We start from the raw sequence: 24,580 nt of genomic DNA, 5'->3' as shown, positions 1-24,580 counted from the left end.
AAGTAAGAGTTAGATATAACAGTGATAGTAAAATAAAGATAAAAAAGAGTAACTGACCAAGGGTTAGGGTAGCAGTGATTGTAAAAAAAATACTATTATTATTAAAAAAAATCCATATTAAAAAAAAGTTACCGTCAAGGGTTAGGGTGATACTTAAAAAAAAATAAATAAAAAGTTTCAACTTGAGCAAAAGTGTCTTTGTGCACATTTGACCCTTTGTTCAAAAGTTTTCCTTCGTGCATATTTGACACTTACCCAGCTTGCCAATATCCACATCCTACCAGAATTTAATTTTTATAAAAGATTTGGATCTGGTTCCAACTGGATTTTGAATTTAAAAAGTCCTCTTGGTTTTAGTTAGAGAGATCTAACTTTGATTTTACACCCAGATCTGATTCTTTTTATTTAAAAATTGAGATACTTAAGCAAAAAAAAACTTGTAATATAGTGGTTCTTTAACTTTTAAGTACATGTGCATAGTAAATAACTACAAAAATTATTTTACCTGTCAGGTTTTGACAAGTAAATCTTTTTCAAATAATATTTGTAATGATAACTTTACTAGTTCAATAAAATTTTCAAATCTTTCAACAAAATGTAATAAAAATGTTCTGAAAAAAATCAGGGTTTTCTTGAATGTAAAGTTTATTTCAAAAAGGTAATTTGGATTTTGTTTTCCAATCATTGACTTTTTTTGTAAAATTTCTAGTAGGAACTCTGTTTGTGTAAAATGCATACTTATGTTATCTAATTATATTTAAGCTTCTTAAGTTATTTTCAAAAGTATAGAAATTCAAGTAGCTCAAAACAGTGTTTTAAAAATGATAATGTGTAGGTCAATGTTGAAAAGGTATGTATGAACTTATGATGGTAGGAGAGTTCTAGTTAATTTTTTTTTTTACAAAAGTACTGCTCTTACAACTCCAGAAATTCATGTATGTACTTTCAAATATTTTTATTTCACATTTTCTAAATTTGAAGTTTAATTACTAGTAAATAATGACAACTATGACATCATAAATGCAATTGTTTATAGCTAAATACCTAACAATTTCTGAAGTTAGTACACATATAATTATAAAAAAGATTATAATGATGTAACAACAAAAATTGTTATTTGAAACTACAATGTAAATACACTTTGATAGGAAGTCTATACTAAAAAGTCTTTTTCCACACCAGTCCACTGACCATACATTTTTTCACATTTTAAAAATAAACTTACCTTATCTTTGTAAAATATAAAGGTTTCAGAGTTTATCTTTATATAAGTAATTACCATGTTTTGTTTTATTTAAATTTTAAAAGTGTTTTTAAAGGATTTATTTTAGTAATTAGTAACTTCAATTTGTCATCTTCTGTTGAGATTAAGAGTTCAAAATCATATTGTTCATATTAGATTGCAGCCTAAATTTTTTCTAACCTTTTTATAATCTCTTTTCTTATTACTACTCATTGTTATAAATTTTGAATAGTTAAAAGAACAGCTGCAGCCATACTTGCCATGCCAGGTATGTGATAAAATCCTCTACAGAATTATTTAAGCATTACATTTAAGTTTAACAAACATAAGTTCATTCACCATGCATAATTCTTTTCTCTAGAGTTCTTCTGGCAACTATTAAAATAATATAGGATGTTCAATAAATTGTGGTGTGGTTTTTAAAGTTTAAGCTCATAATTTTTCCAATATCTAAGAGAACTGCCCAAACCTATCAAAAATATTTGTTTCAGACAACTCTGGTTGCCACTCACTCAGCTACTCAGGTTAGTTTTTAACTTCAGAAAAACTCAAGCTAGTTTAAAATTAATTAATGTTTTTTTATAAAACTCTTGCTTGCTTTAAGTTATTTTGCAAAACTTAAGTTAATTTGAATTAGTATAATATATAAAAAGTTAAGTTTTTAGTTGAAATTTAAGCACAATATTGGTTGTTTTACATTAAAATAAATTCTCAATTAATTTTACTTCAATATAAGATAAATTTTAATTTCTGCACCTATAGTATTTAAAATGAATATTACTGTGAAAATATTATAATAAAAGCTTATAATTTTTTTAGAATTTTTCAAAATAGTGTACAAACAAACATTATTTAACATATAAAACACTAAAAACCATAAAGAATTTAAAATGGAAGGAACTCTAAATTTCAACATTGGAATGTTAGGCCATGTTGACAGTGGAAAAACATCATTAGCAAGGGCTTTAAGTTCTACAGCTTCAACTGCAGCATTTGATAAAAATCCTCAAAGCAAGTGAGTTAAATATAAAACAATTTTGATATTCTCAGCCTTTATTAACTTTTATGAAGTTTTTCCAGCTAATATAAACTCTTGAAATATTGTATTTTATAAGTGAAAGTATACTTTTCCTATACCTGAAAACATTTTTCAACAACAATTTCAATACCTTACCCTTTAGATCAGGGTTTCCCAAAGTGGGCGATTTTAGTAAGTCGGGGGGCGATAATTAGTAAGGGGGTGAAAGGGTGGGCGATAACTAGTAGGGGGACGAAAAGGGGGCGATTTTGAAATATTGGGCTGTCATAAAATTTTTAATTTTTAAATTGCTATTTTACTAATTTTAGCTTGCTATTAAATATTTGACCCTGAGGTAAAACTTAAACAAAAAAACTTTATTTTATTTATGTAAAATATAGAGACAAAAATCAAGTGCTTATGACTCCTACTTTCAAGTAAATTACATATTTTCATTCATATATTTTCTTATTTAACAATTACATAGATCAGAGACGATTGGAATCCCTCTCACCATTTTATAACCTGACATATATGTTATTTGGGATCATAAATCGTTCACAAAAATCTATGTTATATATTAATAAGTTTCTAGGTAAATTGGCAACCCTGTATAACTTTATTTCTTATTCTAAATTAGTGACTTTTCAAAAAACAATTGGAAATATCATGCGGTGATAGTTAAATTACCTTATGATATTTCCAATTGTATTTTGAAAAGTGAATGACCTTGAACTGAAAGTGAATTTTTCCAAAGAACGAAATAAAAGCTTTTGGACTCAACAAAAACTAAAGCAAGAGTATCCAATTATTTGAGAGGAATATAGATTGTTGTTTATAGTTTTTCCTTCTAGCTATGTTGTCGAGAAAGCTTTCAGATCAGTTATCAACATCTTGAGCAAGAGATCTAATCTAGATATTAGTAAAGGAGGCTTTTTATTACTGATTAAGAATCAGATAAGAAAAACTTGCAAGAGTCATGAACCTCATCCTTCAAATTATATTAGACTTCAGTAGCAGACATTATTTTATGAATTTTTTTTTGTTTTATTTAATCTTTCAAAATACTTTTTATTTAACCTGGTTTGTATTGTATTTTAGTAGTCTTTTTATAATAAAATTTTATGAAGTCATTTATTCTACAACAGATTTGCATAATGCCTAATAAATATTAATTACGGTAGACTTCCTCTTGAGTTCGCACTTTTTACCCAAAAAAAAAAGTGCAAATTTATATTTTCTAAAATTTTACTTAAATAAAGTCTATTACTAACTAAGTATTAATAAAACAAAAAATACATAATATTTAATTTCTTATATAGATCTATTTTTTAATGAATGTTTGTTTTAAGTTTTAGTTGATTTTATGTTTATGCATAACGTTATTGCATATAATATATTTAAATTTGTCATTTTGTAAAAAAAAGGTAATAATTTTTGAGTTTGCACATTTTGATTTCGTTCAAAGTGCCAACTCAAGCGGAATTCTACTGTATTTATTAAATCATTTATGTTTTGAATTTGATATTAGTTTTATTTTGACCTGGTTAATTTTGTAGTTTATATTTGTCGTTTTACATTACATTAAAAGTTTTTATAGCATAGTGATTAAAGTGTTTGTTTGAATTTTTTTTGTTATTACTTGTTTAATCTGTATAAATAAATAATTATTGATGACCATTAAAGTTTTTATTTTAATTTTTTTTTTGGTTTTAAAAGAGTATAGATTTTAGGTCTCTATTTGAAATTACTTCAAATTTTTCATTTAAAAGATTCTTAAACTAAATTTTATTTTCTAACTTGATTTATTATTGTTAAAATACCCATACATTAAGGAATTTTAAATTAATAGTACAAATGTTTTTTGTTTTATCTTAATTTTTAATATATTAGCAATTAGAATGTGTTGTTTATTTTAATAGTTCAACACTAGCTTTTAGTTTTTCACTATTTTCTTCTGGTAAATTATCATAGGCTAATGACTAAAAAAAATTTAAAACAGTATTAAATAAGCCATTAAAAAGACTGCTGCAGTTACAAAACAAGACTTTAAGCTAATTAAAATAATTTTTTAATCGATTGCTTTCTGTTCGCAGAATTAACTGTAAAACTTTTGATTTTATTTTTGAATATATACAAAAAAAAAGTAAAATGTTAAAATTAAGGTTTAGTTTCCTAAAGGTTATTCCAAGTCAAATACTATTTAATGGTATTCTATTACAAAACATGTAGTTTAAAAAGTTTAAAATTAAGTTTTTTACTTTACAAGTAACTTGCTTATAATATATCTTAGCATTAAAATTAATAACTTTACTCCATTAACTGAAGCTGTTGATGAAACCACTTTTCATGTGAGATAATCATCCAGTCGGTCAAACTTTCTCAAACTAGATCATAAATTATGTTTTATTATTTATTTTATTATGTTTAATATAAACTGTTCATTTTTTATAGTTTCCTAATCTCTGGTATAGTAATTTTAGAATATGCCTATTTATAAAATAATTTTAGTACTTTGTGAGGCTTAAACAAGTTACTTAGTATTAACTTCTAAATGTCCGAAATTCGTTATATGAGAGATTATTATAATGTCAGGTTTAAATTAAGATTTCAGATGGGTAACGTACGGTTAAGATTCAGTCAAATATCGACATGCTAAGTAACTTGGAAACTAACTGTGCAAAAGAATCAAAATTTAGTTTTTTGATACTTAATATTTTGAAATACACTTTCAATTTGGTTTTCAGTTCACAATAGTATTTCCTAGATCAGAATAATACTAAATCATTTCATTACAATTTTGCTCGAGTTTTGTAATTTTCTTATATGTTATTTTTCAAATTATGTAGCCCGCAATTACATTTTGTAAACGAATTGAAACTAGAAAAGATTTTTTAGTATATATGAATTGCTGACTACAAAAGTTGTCCACCACTACCCTAAAAGTTTCATTAGTTTCAAAACAGTTCATATCTAAACAAGATTAATTACAGATTACACAAGGCTTTTTAGTAATTAAGTATTTTAAAACACTTAACTTGGTTTATAAGAAAACAAATGTCACATATTTTCTCAAGCCCTGTAAATTACTTTGAACACAGCCCAAAAGTGCGTGCATAAGAAGTACCAGACTAAATTACATTTCGAACACAACTTTTTCGGCTCAAAAGTTTCTAAGTTTCTACTCAAGAGAAAAACTACTTTGTAAAATCGTGGGGGGGCGATTATTTTTCGAATTTCTGAAAAGGGGGCGATTTAGAAAATGAGTTTGGGAAACCCTGCTTTAGATACTTAATAAAATACTTCCTAAACTTAATTTATGTTGCTTATTAAATTAGTATAAGATTTAGGCTCTTTCAAACAAGGCAATATATTAGAGTCATAAAAAACTAAGCTTATACACAAACAAGCTTGATTTACCAAATTTTTTTGGTTAAAACTGAAAAAATAAGTTTCATTTCTAATTTATTATAAAAATATTTTTTTTACTACAATGAGTTATAAGAACAATAGTTTAAAATTGGTATTGCAAATAACTAAAACAAATTTATGTTTACTAAAACAACTTTAAATGTATTATTATTATTAGTAAAGTAATAGATTACAAACGTTATTCAAAGTATCAGTCAAGTAAAAAATAACCTTATTAAACATGTGTTTTATAGTAAATAGTATTACCATGGTTCCCATTTTCTATAGCTAGCTATCAAATTATGAAAGCTCTAGGTTTTTTTTAATCTTTTAGAAATATTTTATAAACTTAGTTAAATTTGTAAGTTTTAGCAAAAAAAATCTTATTAAAATGTTTCAAAGTTTGTGGTAAAACTACTTTATTTTTAATCAGTCTTCCATTATTAAGCTTTTGTTCATGTTATATTATTAAAGTCGAAATATTTTAAAGTATATATATATAGATCGGCAACTAAAAACTAATTGATTCTTTTTTTTTAATATTTTATTAAGTTTAAGTATTAATTTAAGATGACGCAGGTTTATATAATCTACAATCTATGATAATTGGCTAGTACAGATGTGAAATCTAGGTTATCTAACATTTTTTGAGTAAACTAACTAAAAAAGCCTATTGAAATGTTTGTGCTGTTAATTAAAAGTACAAACTCGTTGCAGTTGTAAATGTTTTATTTTTAGTATTTATTCTTAAATTTTTTGATACAGTAATAAAACTTGTTTTTAACCTGTTGATGCTAAAATTCATAAAACTTATTAGTTTTATAAATATAAAAGTTTAAAAAAATGGTAAAAACAAAATAAAATTGAAGCAGAAAACTTTTCTTGGTCTAAAAAATCAGAATAACTAATAATGAATCAGTGCTTTTTTTCTAAAAAAGTCATAACTCTTTGTTATTCAAAAATAATATTTTTATCTAACTCTTAAAAACTTATAGTTGACTGAAATGAAAACACAAAATGTTTAAGTTTAGTGATAAGTACTAGTAGTTATAAATTTAAAGTTCAACTTCAATATGTTTTGCTTGAATTAAATTTTTGTTATTTATTCTTTTTCTTATTTACTCAGATTAAGTAAGACAATTTTTTTACTTCTGCTGATTCTAATTACTGAAGCTATTTTTGTTAAATAATACAAGTTCTAAAAAAAATTTTTATATTAGATAAACTGATCACTGCAAGATAAAAGCATAAAAATTGTATAGAAAATGACAGCATGTACAATATTTAAACATTCTAAAGTAACTTAGGAACAGTCAGTTTTATTCTGATGAACCTAAGTAGACTGCAATAAAAATGTTTATAAAAACTTCTATAATCTATGTGTTCAATGTTACATTTAAATGTTTTTTTAATTCAATTTAAACAAAAAAACAAAATTTGAAATAAAATTAAATTAAGAATCAATAGTTTGTTATAAAAACTAAAAATAAAATCGTACAATGTTTTTTATTTTATTTATTACCAATTTTTTAACAGATTTTATAACATCCATGTTAAAGTTTATCTGAGTATAATTTTAATTTTAGTACAACTATTTTTTTAAATTACCTTTTAAAAGCAACTCACACCTTATATTGTTATTAGAGAAAGAGGAATTACATTAGATTTAGGATTTTCTTCGTTTGAAGCAAAAGCTCCAAAACATTTAAGCAGCTATGAAAAAGTTCAATACACTTTAGTTGATTGTCCTGGACATGCATCTCTTATAAAAACAATTATTGGAGGTAAAACTACAAAGTTTAATTTAAGAATTTAACATAGTTGTAAACATTTTTTAAGTTTATCCATAAATTAATGCATCAGTTTCATCCATTTATTTCATCAATTTCTGCCTATTATGTCTACCTGATGAGTTATAATATAAATGAAATCGGTTGCAAAAACTTATGTGTATGGTAATGCGGTTCACTGTAGTTATTAGAATTTTTTTAGATTTTTTAATATCTTTCATGTATTTAAGGATTATAATAGTTCTCAGTTTTATCTTCAGTAAAAATAATCTATAATTAATACTTAAAGCTAGTGGTCTTCACAGTATGCACATATGCATTAAATTTATTAAAATGAAAAAAAAAATTAAATGACATATGTTTTCTCTTTTTCTATTTATAAAATTATTTATATCATAATTTAACAGTACTTAAAACATTATTTATGTATTAAGACACTCAAAACATACATTCCACATAAATTGTTATAAGTAATTTAGTAGGTACAGCTTTTGAAAAGTTTGAAGACTACTGCTTTAGGGTATCATATAAAAATAATTATATGTTTTTGCAAAAAAAGTACATAGTTCTTATACTCTTGTATTGTAATATTCAAATAGCAATACTATAGTATTCAAAATTATATCAAGAGGATTTTTACCACAAACTCTATTTAAAACTTTTATTTTAATTTTTTAATATTAATTGAATGTTTTTTTAATAACTCCTAAGGCTAGTATAAAACAAAAAGGTTAATTTTGTGCTATTAAGCACATTCAAAAATTTAATTTCATGTACAAAAAAATACTGAATGTTTAATTAATCTTGGAAACTTTAAATGTTTAAACAATAAAATGTAACATACATTAATTTCATAAAGTTAATTAAAATCATGTTAATTAGTTAGTTCAAATTTTTTAAAGGTGCACAAATAATTGATTTGATGATTCTAGTTGTTGATGTTATGAAAGGCATACAAACACAAACTGCTGAATGTTTAGTAATTGGAGAAATAATTTGCCCAAAAATTCTTGTGGTTATTAACAAGATTGACTTATTATCAAAACAAAAAAAGCAAGTTAGTAAGTTTTATTGTTTATTAGCATGTTTTTTATACTTTAAATTAGTTGAATATAGTATTATAAGCTTATTACTTAGTATAACTTTTTCTTAATGTTTTTTTATACAGTTCTGTAAAAATGAGTTTACTAAAAAATTAAAAGTTTGTTTTTTTTACTCATAAGTTTTGGAAGATTAATAAATTAGAACTCATAATAGCATTTTATTATTATTACTGTTTACCAATAGACTAAGTACCTAGGATTTTTTATATAAATGTTTCTAAATACAAATATATAAGCTTTATTTAGTTTTTAAAATATTTGTGTTTATTTTTTTCCATTATTGTATATACTTTTTAGTGGTTAGCCTATTTATCTAAAAATTTTCACAAAATTGTTGTTGTAGTTTAACCTTGTACTTACCTGATAGACGATTAAAACTCATTTGAAAGACTAAACATTCTAATTTTTTCTACATTTAGAAAATGTTTTGTTGTTGTTTTTTTCTCTGCTTTTGTCTAGCCTCTTTATTGCTCTTTGAAATTATTGGTTAAAGGAATTTAGAAATTTAGTATTACTTCGACTATAGAATTTTCTGAATTAGCCTATTTTTTGAACTAATTATCAATGATTAATGAATTTTTAGCAACGCATAAATTTTAGGATGTCTTTTTTTAAGTTAGTACATTTATATATAATTTCTATCCACTCTCCTTCATTAATTTGTCATATATTTTTGTATTCTAAAAGTTTTTACATGACTAGTATAGAAAATTTTTTTTTACATTTGTTCAAAATAGTTGTTATCTTAAAGCACTTGTAGGAATAATAATTGGTTAGTACTAATTTCGACAGGTATTGAGACAAAATTCTCCGAGTTTCAATATTATAAAAAAGATAATTATGTTTGTGTTTAAAGTACACTTATATATTTTTTCTATGTACCTACTTTTCAAAGTTTTTAAATCGTTTTTACTTGTTTATCATATTTTATGTTTACTAAAAAAAATTGATGAAATTGCATAGCCTTATTTAAACAATTAACAACATAAATCATCTCACACTAAATATTTTCACATGGCTATTTTGGGGTTTAGTTTAATTTTAATGGTATAATGTAAAAACAACTGTATGGGTTGGCTTCATATAGCCCTAGCAGACAAAAGAAAAACCTTAAACAAGAGAAACGAACTGATAACCCAATGCCTGCATTACTTGAATATAATATTTATAGGTTATAATTTAGATAACTAAAAAAAAAATTTAAGAAATTATATAGTTTTTGCATGCATATTAGAACACCCATTGCAGTTTTAAATCATTGTGATGTTTTTATCAAGTTAGACTTTTGATAGATTATATATTTATATAAAATAAATAAATTAAAATGTTTAATAAATTTCGCATGCATTATAATGAACCCATTTTCAGTTTTAAGTTATTATAAGTTTCTTCTTTTTTTTTGTAATAAAGTTAGAATATTAGTGGATTATATTCTATATGGTTATATCTTAGCTAATTTTTTTTTTCATTTTTCTATATATAAAAATTACATAAATTAAATTTACCCTTCTAATTCCAACCCTTTTTCTAATTATAAAATGACTGTGGTAAGAACAACAATAATGCTTTCAAAGTTTTTTTTCAGTGTTTACTCCCCTTTCTTTCTTTTAAACATTATTACATTATAATTTAAGCATAGGAACAATGTGTTTAATATAAATTTCCAACTCTATAATTTATAACTTTGTAAAGTTTTCTTTTTTAAATTAATTATATTTCAATACCTCGCTATATAGTGTAGTTCAATTGTTTGTGTTTCTAGCCTATAATTTAACAGTTTTTATTTTGAAAGTCTTTTAGCATTAATATTTTTCTAAACTGTGTTTTTTATTTAACTTTAATGTAATTTAATTCTCGACAAACAAGCTTAGTGTTTATATTATACAGGGTGGCCACAATACCTGGAATCCAGGAAAAACCTGGAATTTGAGAAGTTTTGAAAAAATCAAAACACCTAGAATTTTGAACAATTTTTACATGTTATGTAGTAAAGTTTTGATTTGACACAAAAAATCTATCATATAGATCAAAATTTTTGTCATCATCAAAAGTTTTTATTTGTTTAAAATCACATTTAAAGTAGCTTTACAGTATCTCTTCAATGTTGTTATACTATTTATAACATTTTTACCTTAAACTTAATTTTAAATTAAAAATAGACCCAAAAACGTGTACTTAAAAAGCCTAAAGGAATTTTTGAAAACCTGGAGAAAATTTGCCAAAAACCAGTAGCAACCCTGCTTATTTTAAAATTAAAAATAAGGCAAATCAAACTCATATTTTAACTATTTTCGTTTTGCAATGGCTTATAGATGTTTAGTATATAATAAATATATAATTTTAATAATAATAAGAACTCTTTCTAATAAATTTAGCTTCAATGTTTTCAAAAAGTATATTATATGAAAAGGGGCAAATGTTTTGTTATTTTTTTAAATGTACAAAATCTGAGAACTTACAAAAAATTAAATTATATACATATTTTTGAAAGCCACGTGCTCAAAGTATCTTAATTTTAGAAAATTCAGTAGAGTGTCGATAAAAAAACATTCAAAAAATACATATTTTTATTTTTGTTTTTTTACAAAAAATTGAACAAATTTTGATAAATATACTAATTTAATATATTAAACAAATCAAATCTTTAAAATACGTTTATTAGACTATATAAGCAATAAAATACTTGTATGTTATAATAGTTTTAGTTTTTAAAGACATCAAAATCTGAACTAAACAAAAACTCTACAAATCGCTTCGCGTCAACTGGCATAACTTTTGTTATAAATAGAATTGTTTAGTTTAATGGGTTAAATGCGCTAAAGTCTTTGCTTTCCATTAACAAATTTTCAAAAAGAAGTTCCTTTTTTTTTAGCTTTTTCCAGTTGCAGACTGTGAATTTAGAACTTTATATACATACAACTAAATTGTGTTTATTATGTTTATTGAGTATGTTTTGTTATTAAATTACAGTTTTAAATGATGCCTTGCATTAAAACAATAGACCAAAAATGAGCTAAAAAAGTTAAAATTTAATACATGTAAATCTTCTGTGCAAAATTTATAAAGGACAGTACGTTCATTATACTATTTTGTGGACGATTGTTCCATTATGAGAAAATATATAAGTTTTAAAAACTGAGCAAGAAAAGTTTTAATTTTAGTATTCTTAAAGTTATAAACAAAAACAAATGTAAGTGAGCATGTTTTAAACATAGTGTCATATCAGTAATCCCTTTTTTTTGAGTTTTGATGACTAAATATTCTAAAGAAACTTGTTTTATTTGTTCAATTTAAAATGCTATAGCTTCATTTCTTTATTTGTATTACTTTTCATATAAATAGCAATTATCTTTTTAGTAGTTTTCCTGATGTTTTAATATAAAAAAAAAGAAATTTTAAATAGTGGTTTTGTGGTATTATAAATTTCAAGTGTAATAGAATATTATATTTTGTAAAAACTATCTCATGTATAACTATTTATTAAATAAGTTAAGTTATTTTTGAAATATTGTAAAATTTAAAAACAAATTTTTATACAAAATTTTTCTGATATTTAATTTATAGTTTCCTGCTGGTCTTATTTTACCACTTTTCTAACAGGCAGCTATTGAAAAAATGACAAAAAAAATATTAAAAACATTAGAAAAAACTAAATTCAAGAATTCTGTTAAAGTCGTTGCTGTTTCAGCTAACCCAGCTTTAGAAAATGAAACTTGCAAACATGAAGGAATTGAAAACTTAATTCAGGTATTTTTATAGCTAGCACCTACTTTTTAAGATCGTTTTAACAGTTTAAAACTGAAATCTGCTTGATTAAGTCTCTTGAAATTATAACCGTAAATTTAAGGTAAAATGTGGATAAGTATATGTTGCTTTTAAGTAGAATTTATATTATAGTGTAGCAAAAAATAAATAAAGAATTTCTTGATTTAAATACCTCTATTGAATTTTGCTGATTTATAGAGATAAATGATAAATTTATTAAAAATTAAAGTGTTTAGAAAGCTAAATTTTTACGTTTGAGTTGGTACTCTGATTATTTATAGTTCAAACATAATACACCTATTAATGCTTTGTTAATTTGACTTAAATATTAAATTATTTTGCAGTTTTCACTTTTTTATCTTAAAAATTACTAATGTAGTTAGTTGTTAAGTTTTTACATAATTGTAAACTTAAAGGATTTTTTTGAAGTATTTTTTATTTTTATAAAAAAGGGGTTTTATAACACATTTAATTGCTAACTTTTATTATGAAAACATTGTTACAAAAAACTAAGATATTTTAAATATGTATAGTTGTAAACCTAAGGAATCAGTTTTTGTCTTTTAATTTGAAAAAAAATTACTGTCATTTTACTAAATTAACAAGTCTATTTACTTAATATTTAATGTAATTTTACTACTTAAACTAAGTTATTTTTTATTATTAAATAGCTGTTCAATATAATAATTGTTTAATAGCTAAAATTAATAAAATTTCAATTTCATGTCTGACCATATTTATAGATCCATTTAAATTTTTTTAAAAGGTTTATTTTTTGAATAAAACTTGATATATTTATCATATTTGTTTTTTATGGAAATGTTTTTTTTGTGTAATTATTGTTTGTGTAAGTCATCAAAGCCAAATAAATATATATTTTTTCAGTATTTTGCTATAAGTGTTATTATATTTATATTAAAATTAAAAGACTGCATGGTAAAACATCAAATAAGTAATTTTTATCAATCCAGATGTTATTTTTTAGAATTTTAACTAGTTAATTCTAGAATTTTTAATCCAGGTACTATCTGATCAAGTTTACAAACCGAAACGAAGCAGCGATGGAAATTTTATTTTCAGTGTTGACCATTGTTTTCCAATCGCTGGACAAGGTACAGTATTGACTGGTACAGTTTTGCAAGGCTCTGTTGGTATCAATGATACTGTTGAAATAGCTAATTTAAAGGTTTATAAATATTTTAATCTGTTAAACAAATTGTTTATATATATTGTAAAGTCTAATCATAAAAATTGTTCGTAACAAACAAATTCTTTGATCAGAAAACGAATTTAAGTTAGACTTTTATAAGAGTACTAAAAATTACTTTTTAAGAACCATATATCAGTTTAGTTTTACACCGCATCATACAGAAGAACTAGACTTAGGTTTTGTACTTTTTTAATTGTACAAAAAAAAAATTATTAACTCTATTACTTTACTTTAACAATAATAAGGTATTTCCTCTGTGTAGATTATTTTATTTAGCTAATTTCAAGGTCTCAATTCATTCAAGTAATCCACTTGAATCGAATCTTTTTTTATTATAATCGTTTTTTTTATTGCAAATAACTATTAAGTTTTATGACTTTTAATTTTAATATGTATATATTTAAGTTCTACTGATATATTAAATATTTAATAATTTTTTTTAAACTACTACTTTAACAAGAAAGACCTAATTCCGTAGACCACTGATTAAAATATACTTAGATTATGTACTTAACAAATATATTGATTTTGTATATTTCTTATAAAGCACATTTATAGTAGCATTACAGTATCTTTTAAATATTTTTATATTTAAGACAGTTTTGTACCTTAATTTTGTTTATATGCTAAAATTGGACAAAACACTTGTTCTTTCAAAAACCTTGAATGAATTTAAAAAACTTTCAAAAACATATGGAAACCCTGTTTTACTAACAGGTACTCAATCATTTTTATGTTTATAAACTAAAACACCAAAAAAGATATGACAGTTATCTATACATACAAAATATGGAAAACGATTAAAAATAAACAAATTAAGCAAACAGTTATATAAACAAGAAATATCAAACTGACATAAATAGGAATTTCATTTAAAAAAATAACTTCTCGAATTAATAACAATAAAAACAAAGTAATTACTATTAACAATAATTCATAAAATAAATTTTCATAAATTCAGTGTTGAAAACAAAATTGTCTTTTAAACGAATTTTTTCTATCTACTGAACTCAAGTTTTCAGCTTAAAATTTATACTGCTTTTAATGTTTTATCAATAATAGTTTTTACAATTTGATATGATAAAAAACTATTTTAGTCATTAATTAGAATATTCAATCAAATAATGTCATGTTAAAGATTTAGTTTTTATTTGCAATTGCAGTCTTACTTGAAAGAGTTTGTTGTAGATATTGATTGATACTATTAAGTGTTATGTTTCTGATCTTGCGAATATATGTGCTAAAGCTGTCACATGCACACGCAAAATTGTTTATAACATTGTTTATGATGGGTAGCAGGTTTTTTGTCAACTGGAAATAGTTAATTTTTTTTTTTTTTTTTTACCGTACAATAACAACTTTAAACTGTCTTATTTAAGTTACTTTAAGCATTATTTGGTGTTGGTATAGAGTAACTTTTATTATACTAGACATTTTTCTATTCCTGTTTTTATTGTTTCAATATTTGTTTTCGTTAAAATAATTTCAAATGAAGAATAACAACTGGGATAATAAAATGTACTGAAATTGTTATCAATATAATAAGTTCATCTTAATATTTTTTAGGACAAGTTTACACAGCTATATAAGCTAAACAGCTTGTCAGTTTACTTTTCTGTTAAACAGTACTAAATAAATTAAAAAGTTACTAAATATATGATGAAGAATAACTCGTTATTTAGTTTGTTTAGTTTTGATAATTTAAGGCCATAGGGGGGTAAGCCATGTTTTCTTCAAGTTGATTCTATTTTATAGAATTTTTTCTAAGCTTTAAGATGCTTTTTATGGTTTTAAAAAATTTGAATTGTTTTTTGAGATATAACCAATCAAAGTCGGGCAGCATAATAGGTTCCTTATGGGAAGGAAAAACTAAAACATCGAAAAAAGACTATTTTGTTTAAAATCTATCTCCTCCTTCATTTTTCAAGCAATCTTCTTCAAAATTTCACAGTCTAATCTTTATACAATAACAAAAATGCGTTATTTGTGAATTTAAAAAAATTCAAGTAAAATTTTTTTTTTTTTGAAAAAAAAGACTTTTTTTAATTTTTGTTATATATTCATAAGTAACGTTATTTTCTTTTAATGTAAGGAACATTTCCTGAAAATTTGAAGAAGATTGCTTGAAAAATGAAGGAGGAGATAGATTTTTAGTGATTTTTAAAATTTCGGAGAAAATTGACCCCATACATTTGTGGTCCATACATTTGTATCGGAAACTTTTTACAAAAAGTTAAATATTTCAAAATTTAAATTATATTTTTGAATTCTATAAAAACTGGCTTACAGTTTGTTATTAAAGCTTTCATATAAAAGCCATAGTTAATTTTTGTAAAAAAAAGTTAACCCCCTATGGCCTTTTCGTACTGTAAAGATAATTTTAGTTAAGAATACAATATATATAGCTACATAACTTTACATATGATTAAAGCTGCTGTCACAAAACAGCGATTTTGTTTAATTTTTTTTTACTAGCACACTACATTTAATTTACTCGTATTAAATTTTAATCGTTGTTACAGTAATGATTAAGAAATTTTTCGTTACTAAAATAATATAATGCTCAACTTTAAAATTGTTAAAAGTTACGTAGCAAAAGTTATTTTTAACAGACAACAAAAAAAGTCAAATCTATCCAAATATTCGGAAGGTCTGTCGAAAAGATGCATCAAGGTGATCGAGGTGGCATGTGTGTAACTCAGTTTGACCCTAAAAAACTAGAAAGAGGTCTTGTATGCAGTTCTGGTGCTTTATCTACAATCTATGCCGCAGTTGTTAGTATAAGCAAGATATCTTACTTCCAGCAGCCAATAAAAACAAAGAATAAGTATCATGTGACTATTGGACACTCTACTGTGATGGGAAAAATCACTTTGTTCAGGCCAGACTCGAGTGATGAAGGTTTCGATATTGAACGCTCATATGAGTTTGTTGATGAATTAGATGTGTTAGTTGTTTTTTTTTTAGTTTGATCATGATGGAGTTAACAAAAGAATTCATATTTATTCTAACATTGTTTTTACTTTAAATTTATTTGATTTTATTCTATTTCAACATCTTTTTTTTTTATTTTAACCATTGTTTTTTTTCTTGAAACTTATTAACTTATATATGTAATAAGGATGTTTGACAAAAGTTGAAAAATCAAGATATTTTAAAGACTAACACTAAAAGTTTGTGTTTACTAAAATATTGTGCTACTTGCAGGGTTGGCTAATTCAAAATTTTGGTAAAATCTTTCTAAACTTGACTAATTCAGGCTAAAGTTATTTAATTTTAACAGGGTTGCCACACGGTCAGGAAATCAGGAAAAGTTTAAACTAAAAAAGCTAAAAACTAAAAGAAAAAATACAAAAGTCAGGAAAAGTTAAGGGTTTTCGAAAAAAAGTCATGAAGTTTGACAAAATTAAAAACAAAGTAAGATTTTGCCAGATTAAATTTACAAAATTCCTTATTTTCCAAAGCCTTCAAATGATAAAAAATTAATTAAAAATTCTTCATAGTCAGAATAAAATTGCAAAATTTTCCTAGAAATGTACAAAATTATTTAATTTCCCATGCCTTCATCTGGTATAAATAAATAATATATCCTTTATAAAACTGAAACATTTTTCTATTAACATATTGAACAACTACCCTACTTGAACAAGCAGTTTTTTTATGCTCTTTAGTATTGATGATCTGTGGCAGGGACACATCCATAATTAAACTATGATATATACACACAATTTTTCTTGCATTTCTTTAGTTATGTGATAACTCTTATGCAGCCTTTTTTGACATTTTAACAGGGTACCCAGCCTGTTGTTGCCTTTATGCATGAGGACATTTCGTGCTTGGTAATTAAATTGCTATGCATCATTATGAAAGACGTGATAGTTACGAACCTTAGCCTCAATCAGTTATTCAATGATCAAGCTTCCCTAAAACATGCCCTTGATCTTGGTTGTGCTGCAACCAATTTGCTTGCAAATTTGAGGAAAAAAGACCTAGTTTAGGAATAAAAGGTCAAAAATTTCAACAAAGAATGTAGAGTATTTGTTATAAAATCGGTTGAAAATATCCGAAGCAGAATTGCTATTGGAAGTACATTCGTAAAAAAATATGTCATGCCTAAATCCGCATAGCCTTGAAAAATTAGAAGTCACAATTGTTATTAAGCGTTTGGCTAACATTGTGCACTCCTTAATAAAGTAAAAAATGTGCTTGAGCTCTGAAGGTGATACTAGGATTGAACAATTTAGAACTTTGGTAAGTTGTCCAATGAATGCATTAAAGTTCAAGAGCTTCAAGCAAAAGAAAGATTGTTTGGGCCAATTCTGTTTTGAAACATTAAAATTTCCTGCCAAATCTTTTCTCGGAAAGTTGTTGCAACCATAACTTGTGTTGCATAATGACCAGGCTGAGGTCGAGCTGGGGTTTAGTGTTAACAAAGCTCTGCTTGAAAGCAGCATGAAATGAGAGACTATTACATCCAGAAGAAGAGTTAAAGGTTATATGTATGCATACAAACTAGAACTGTATCAAGTTAGAAAATAGAAGTATTTTGCTGATAGAGCTGTTTATTGCAAATACATCAATCATATACAGATAGTTCAAGTGGTCTAATGGAAGTTTGATGATTGAATTCATTAAAAAACTGTTGTTTCAACCTGTATAAATTTTGGAATTAAGGAGCCATGAACACCAAATATTCTGGAGTTGTTGATGAAGAGCAAAAAAAAAGTCTTAGGTACTTTAATGGTAGTTTTTTGAGTAATCTTGGCCATAGCTATTTTTATTTCTTTAAAGGGGGCCATTTGGAAAAAAGTTTGAGAAGCCCTTATCTAGTCAAAAGTTAGTTATAAAAACAAGTCGTTGAACAAAAAAGAGTTTTTAATTACGCTGCATTAACCAACAATTTATTACACGTGTTTGATCAAATACCTTTTGAAAAAAGTAAAAACATGCAAAGATTCAGACTTAAGTCTGCATAAATCAGACTAACATATGCTTATTCTTCCAAGAATATAAATTTGACAAACAAACAAACAAAAAAAATTAATTAATAAAAAGAAATTATTCCAAAACTTAAGGAAACTAAATACCAAAAAGATAAGCTTGTTGTTATAAAACTTGAAAATATTATGTGTTTAGTCGTCACTATAACACAGTACTAAATTAAAGATTACATCTAATGAAAAAATTGCCATATATATTTATTATACCGGTTTTACAAATCTAAAAAACGTGGTTCCACCAAAAAAGTTAAAAAAAAAATATTTTAAATTAGTGTACTTGATTATAATACGTTTTTTTTATTATAATTTATTTTATTTTATTAAAAGTACTTAAATCTAATTTTTTTTTTTTTATTTTATCCAAAACATAAAATTCCATAAAGTACTATGTAGTAGATTTAACTTGCTTTTAGAAATAGTTTAAGAAATTATTGGAAATGTTTATTTGTAAAATAATAATGTTTAAGCTGTTTTTGATGATCTTTTACTTTTAAAATTGGGTATATTTTATTATTTTAACTTTTAATATGATCAAATCGTACCTTCTAAAGTTTTAATAAAAGTAACTCCATTGTTTTCATTATTAGCCAATTAACTATTTTTCATAGGTAAATTACTTATTCTTTTTTTTTAATTTTAACAAATAGTTTTCAAGTATATGATTTTTTTTTTTTTTTACCTTAATATTGTTTCAATAATTTGTTTGAACTTGGCTGTTTTTTTACGTAATAAGTTTAATTTTTTGAATAGTTTTATGTAGTTTTACAATAGTTATTATAATTAAATGAGTTTGTATAGTTTTTAAGAAATTTTAATAACCAAGCTTTTCACTATACTTAAATTTTTTCCTAATACCTGTTTTTTTTTTTTATGTAAACAGAAATGCAACTAACCAGTTTGCCTTGATAGAATTTGATAAAGGAGTTATGTGCATGGAAGAAAGTCTAATGATAGGTTCTAGACTAGATGCAGATGTTAACACAAGCAAGTGCAGGTAAGTTAAGTTTATGCTGTGAAAGTTTTACATTTAAAAATTATGATTTGATTTTTTGTTTATTAAATACTTTATAGTTTATTTTTAACAACTATCAGTTAACACAATAAAAAGCACTATTTGATTTTTCATCCTCAACTAATGAGTTAAAATATATTTATTTATTTATTTTAAAATACAAACAAATAAAAAATTATTTATGATATTACTCGTCTTGGTAATCTTTTTTTATGTTTGCATCTACTTATGTTATAAAAATATATCATCTAATCACACTACTAAACAATATCAAATAACAGATTCCGCTGAATAAATATCTAGCAAATGATATAAATGACTGCTAATAATAGACGGTCCAGTAGTGTATTTTTATTATTTTACAGAGACGACCCTAGAAGATTCAATCTTAAGATTGTAAACCTATTTTTTTAAATAAAAAAGTTATTTTTATTTAACAAAAAAATCTACAAATTTATTAGTAAACGTTATATTGCCTAAAGTACTTTCAAAATCTTCTTCAGTAGACAATTAGAACTGATTAATTCAAAATTTTCTTGCATATAAAAGTTTAAAAAAGGATATTATTACGTAACTATAAATCAAGTTTTAAGGTAAACTTTGTTTTAAAAGTCTGTCTTTTAAAAGTTTTTCAAATAGTAAATCTTATTAGTATCTCTAGTTTAAACTCGCAAAAACTAAATGAAATAAAATAAAAAGTATAAAAATATATGAAATAAAATAAAATCAAAGACAAAGGACTAAAAGAAATTACTTATTTTTATTTCTATTTTTATTTATTTATTATGATTTTACATTCTAAAGTATTATAAAACATTAAATCAAACACATCAAAGTTTAACAATTTAATTTCTTTTAGTCCTTTGATTTGATTTTATTTCATATATTTTTTTATTTTTTATTTTATTTCATTTAGTTTTTGCGAGTTTAAACTAGAGATACTAATAAGATTTACTATTTGAAAAACTTTTAAAAGACAGACTTTTAAAACAAAGTTTACCTTAAAACTTGATTTATAGTTACGTAATAATATCCTTTTTTAAACTTTTATATGCAAGAAAAATTTTGAATTAATCAGTTCTAATTGTCTACTGAAGAAGATTTTGAAAGTACTTTAGGCAATATAACGTTTACTAATAAATTTGTAGATTTTTTTGTTAAATAAAAATAATTTTTTTATTTAAAACTATCGATAAAGACAAAAAAATCACAAAGAACATCACACAACCAAGGGAAGATTTGAGACACTTAAAACTAAAATATTCTTACTGATTGTAAACCTAGTAATGAGAAATAGTTTGCTGATTCTTTTCCTGTGTATTCTTCTATAGCCTTTTTTTTTAAACTTGGATTAAAAATATTCGGCAAAGAATTAAACTAAATATTTCTGGCAAATAAGTCTTATTTTTTCACTTTTATTAATGTAGCATGTTTTTTTCACAAACACGCCTAGAGTTTTCACTATCTTAATTAATTTAGTGCTCATTAGACATTATTACTTAAAGTAAGTTTAGTTTATCAGATTGTGTAACAGATTTTTTATAAAAATGTTGACGAATTTAAATTAACTAAATTTAACCTGAAAAGTAATCAATTTTACAAACCAAAACTTAACCTTACAAAGTTTAAGCTTGCTTTTGCTGTTTTTTGCTGTATTTCAGTTTTTTGTTATATTTATTTTAAAAAAACAATGGCTGTAAGACAATCTCCGGATTAGACTCAGCAAACATTCGGGCCATATCTGACTTAATAAATAAATAAATAAAATAATTGTTTCTGAAAAACATTTTGATTTTAAACTTCAAACGTTCGTAAAACATAGTTTTTTTGAACTATCAGGCTTGCCAAAAAACCTGGAAATACCTAGAACTTGACAGTTTAGGCAAAAAAAAAACTTGGAAAATCTGGTATTTAGGAAGTTTAAAAAATATACCAGGAATTTAAAAAAATTTACATGTAAATAGTGAAATCTTGATAAAATACCAAAAAACTGTCATTTACAAAAAATATTGTGTTATTTAGAAGCTTTTGTATTGTAAAACACATTTAAAATAGCATCACAGTATCTGTTCAATATTTTTTACACTATACCATTTATTATACTATACCTCTAAATTATAGTTTTATACTAAAAATGGACTAAAAAACTTGTACATTAAAAACCCTGGAAATTTTTCAAAATATCTTTGGCAACCCTGTAACTATATAAGTTTATAGATAAATGTAGTGTTCAAATTAGTAGTACTGAAATATATTTACTTTTTTTTCAGACTTGCCTTCAAAGCGAAGACCCTGTTTGGAATAAAAGACCGAGAGTATAAAACTAATTTTTTAACAAAGTTATTAATCTATAAGAAAAAAAGTCGTGAAGGATTGGTTGAAAGGGTAAGATTAATTTTTTAAAGGTTTATATATAATTAACTTTAATCTAAAAGTATGATATGCTATATAGCAAGTATACCAAAAATTTAGTTGTAAAACATTTACTAACAAATTTAAAGCTAGTCGTATGTTATTTTTACAAAGATTATTAAATATAGAAATATATTGATACAATGCATAAATATAGAAATACAATCATGTTACTTGTATGTTTTTTTCAGTTTTACCATAAGCTTTTTTTAACAAATTAAGTGTAACTAATTTTTCATAAGTTATAGGAAATATTTATATGTAAGCCAATTTAGAATTTATAGTTTTTCTAGGTGCCTATAAATTTCTCGACAAACAAGCATAGTGTTTATACAATACAGGGTGGCTACAAAACTTAAAATTTAAGAAATTTTCAAAAATTAAAAATCTAGAATTTTAAACAATTTTTACATGTTAAGTAGTAAAATTTTGATTTAAAAAAATATATCATATAGATAAGAAATCTTAATCATCAAAAAAAAATCATAAAAAAACAAATGTAAAACTAGAGAGAGCTTTACTGTATCTTTTCAATGTTGTTATACTACTTAACACATTTTTTAACCTTAAACTTAACTTTAAACTAAAAATAGACCCAAAAACGTCTATTTAAAAAACCTGGAAGAAATTTCTCAAAAACCAGTGGCCACCCTGATAATATATCCAATAAGAACTTAATTTAAAATGAGGTTTTAAAAGTTCTTTATGAAAGGCATATGTTTTATAGCTAGCTAACGTACAGTAATAAATTAAAATCTAATTAATGAAGTTATTAATACATAAACAATCTTTTTTCCGACAAATAAAATTATAAGTACAGTTCTATTGCAACGTAAATTGAAACAGATAAATCAATAATTCCCGTTTTTTTTTTATCACAAATCTGACCGATTTTTTTTTTTACATTATATAAAAATAATCGTTACGTTGTTAGATATTCAAGTTTAATACTTTTAAACAATTTTTTTTTTAGAAAATCTTTGTTAATTTTAAGTTATGGTTAAAACAGTTTTATAACTTGATTGTATTAATTAGTTGAACTAAACTATTTAACTTTGATAAATTATAATACAAAAAAAGTTAGGTAAATTAGTTGTTTACTTTCAAACTTTAATAGTTTTAAATTCTATGTAATTTTTTTTTGTAGGCTACCTTGTAAAGTTTTTATTTAACTTGAAAAATTAAGTTTGTAAATTGATAAAAAAGTAAATGAAAATGTAAATTACAAACAGCTTTTGTTCTGTGCTAAATTTTTCATTTAATTTAGTTTATTTTAAATCTAAATTTTAGTAAAAACAATTTTTATTACAAAACTTAAATGAATTAAAATGCATTATTTTTTAAATATTTAATTTAATATCTTATATGTGTTCAAAACCCTTTTTTTTAAGTTTTAAAATACAAGTAGACGTTTTGAAAAAATTTACTTTATGCAGATTCATGATGATTATACTGTAATTTGCAAAAACTTGATGAAAAAGCAAAGTAATTTTGAAATATTCAACAACATGAAAGTTGTTTTATCTACAGGAGAACATGGATTCATAGATGGAACATTTGGACAAAGTGGTAAAACCAAAGTCAGGATTCCAGGTAATTTATCTTATTTCGATGTAGTTTTATATAACTAATTAAAGAGACAATGTTGTTTTAATATCTGCCAATCAAATTCTACTACTTAATGTTTTTTTTGCAGACGGTATTAAATCCAACACTAAAGAAGTTTTAATATCGAGAAAGAAAAAGAATGCAAAAAATCAAAGCAGCGATACGCCTCAAAGTAATGATATTATTACTGTCAAAATGCTTTTCAAACGATATATTTATGACTCTGAAAAACTAATGAAGCAGTAGTCTTAACCATTAACAGTGCATTTGTTTTTTGTTTTAATTTGTTTTACAAAAACATTTTTTAGGGTTAGTGATATACATATATAGTATAACAAACTTGTCACAACATCTAATTTATTGTCAAGTGTTTAGATTAAATCAATAAGATTTTAGTTTTCAAAGTATTTTTATGAATCTTAGTATCTGTAACTTTTATAAATGTACTTTCAATCTTATCATTGAATTTTAATAAATAGTTAAATTAAATTGAATTTACTGAGTAAATAAGTAAATTTAACTTTTAAAACCAATAATAATTAAATAAATTTACTTAAAAAAAATAAAATTTTAACACCACTATAGAAACGCATTAGATTATAATTATTATTTAGTGAATTTCTTCAATAATAATAAAATTTTGTTCTTGTTTAATAGTTAATTATATTTTTTATGTAAAACAATTAGGTTATATAAATGTTGTTGCATTCTTTTCTATCGTATATTACATTTTTCTTTAAAAGTACTTTTAATTTATTTTAGATAATTTTACTTCTTCTTTTTATGCAAAGTTCAAGCTTGACTTTTTTTTAATTGTGCTACATTATTCTCCTTTTAGAAAATTTTACACGTATATTATTATTAAACTGAAAATTTTACCTCAATATTTGCATTTTTATACATTGCTACATGACATATGCTTAGGTCAGGGTTTTCTAAACTCATTTTCATAGACGCCCCCTTAGCAGAAATTTAAAAAAAATCCTCTATTTATCAGAAATCTACTAC

At 23.9% G+C, this 24,580-nt stretch overlaps 1 protein-coding gene across 1 annotated transcript; it reads left to right on the top strand.

Annotated features, from left to right (window-relative positions):
• Positions 1 to 1,704: 1,704 nt before the first annotated feature.
• LOC145849600 (selenocysteine-specific elongation factor-like) lies at positions 1,705 to 23,934 on the top strand. The gene is made up of 11 exons (XM_082954567.1): positions 1,705 to 1,767; positions 2,063 to 2,258; positions 7,317 to 7,456; positions 8,365 to 8,519; positions 12,166 to 12,312; positions 13,352 to 13,516; positions 16,153 to 16,487; positions 19,421 to 19,534; positions 21,823 to 21,937; positions 23,401 to 23,557; positions 23,661 to 23,934. The coding sequence occupies exons 2-11, from the start codon at positions 2,134 to 2,136 to the stop codon at positions 23,816 to 23,818; spliced, it is 1,611 nt and encodes a 536-aa protein (XP_082810693.1). The 5' UTR covers positions 1,705 to 1,767; positions 2,063 to 2,133; the 3' UTR covers positions 23,819 to 23,934.
• The last annotated feature ends 646 nt before the right edge of the window (positions 23,935 to 24,580 follow it).

The sequence above is a fragment of the Thalia democratica genome, chromosome 2 (genome assembly GCF_965202585.1).
Source record: "Thalia democratica chromosome 2, ktThaDemo2.hap1.1, whole genome shotgun sequence".
Lineage (NCBI taxonomy): Eukaryota > Metazoa > Chordata > Thaliacea > Salpida > Salpidae > Thalia > Thalia democratica.
This window is presented reverse-complemented; position numbering and strand designations above follow the sequence as displayed.

What these genes read in the sequence shown, in the direction of transcription:
- LOC145849600 (XM_082954567.1), top strand. Translation starts at nt 2,134, where the DNA reads ATGGAAGGAACTCTAAATTTCAACATTGGAATGTTAGGCCATGTTGAC. An exon ending in TATAAAAACAATTATTGGAG is followed by an intron (nt 7,457 to 8,364) that starts GTAAAACTACAA and finishes AATTTTTTAAAG; the next exon opens with GTGCACAAATAATTGATTTG. An exon ending in TTTGTTGATGAATTAGATGT is followed by an intron (nt 16,488 to 19,420) that starts GTTAGTTGTTTT and finishes TTATGTAAACAG; the next exon opens with AAATGCAACTAACCAGTTTG.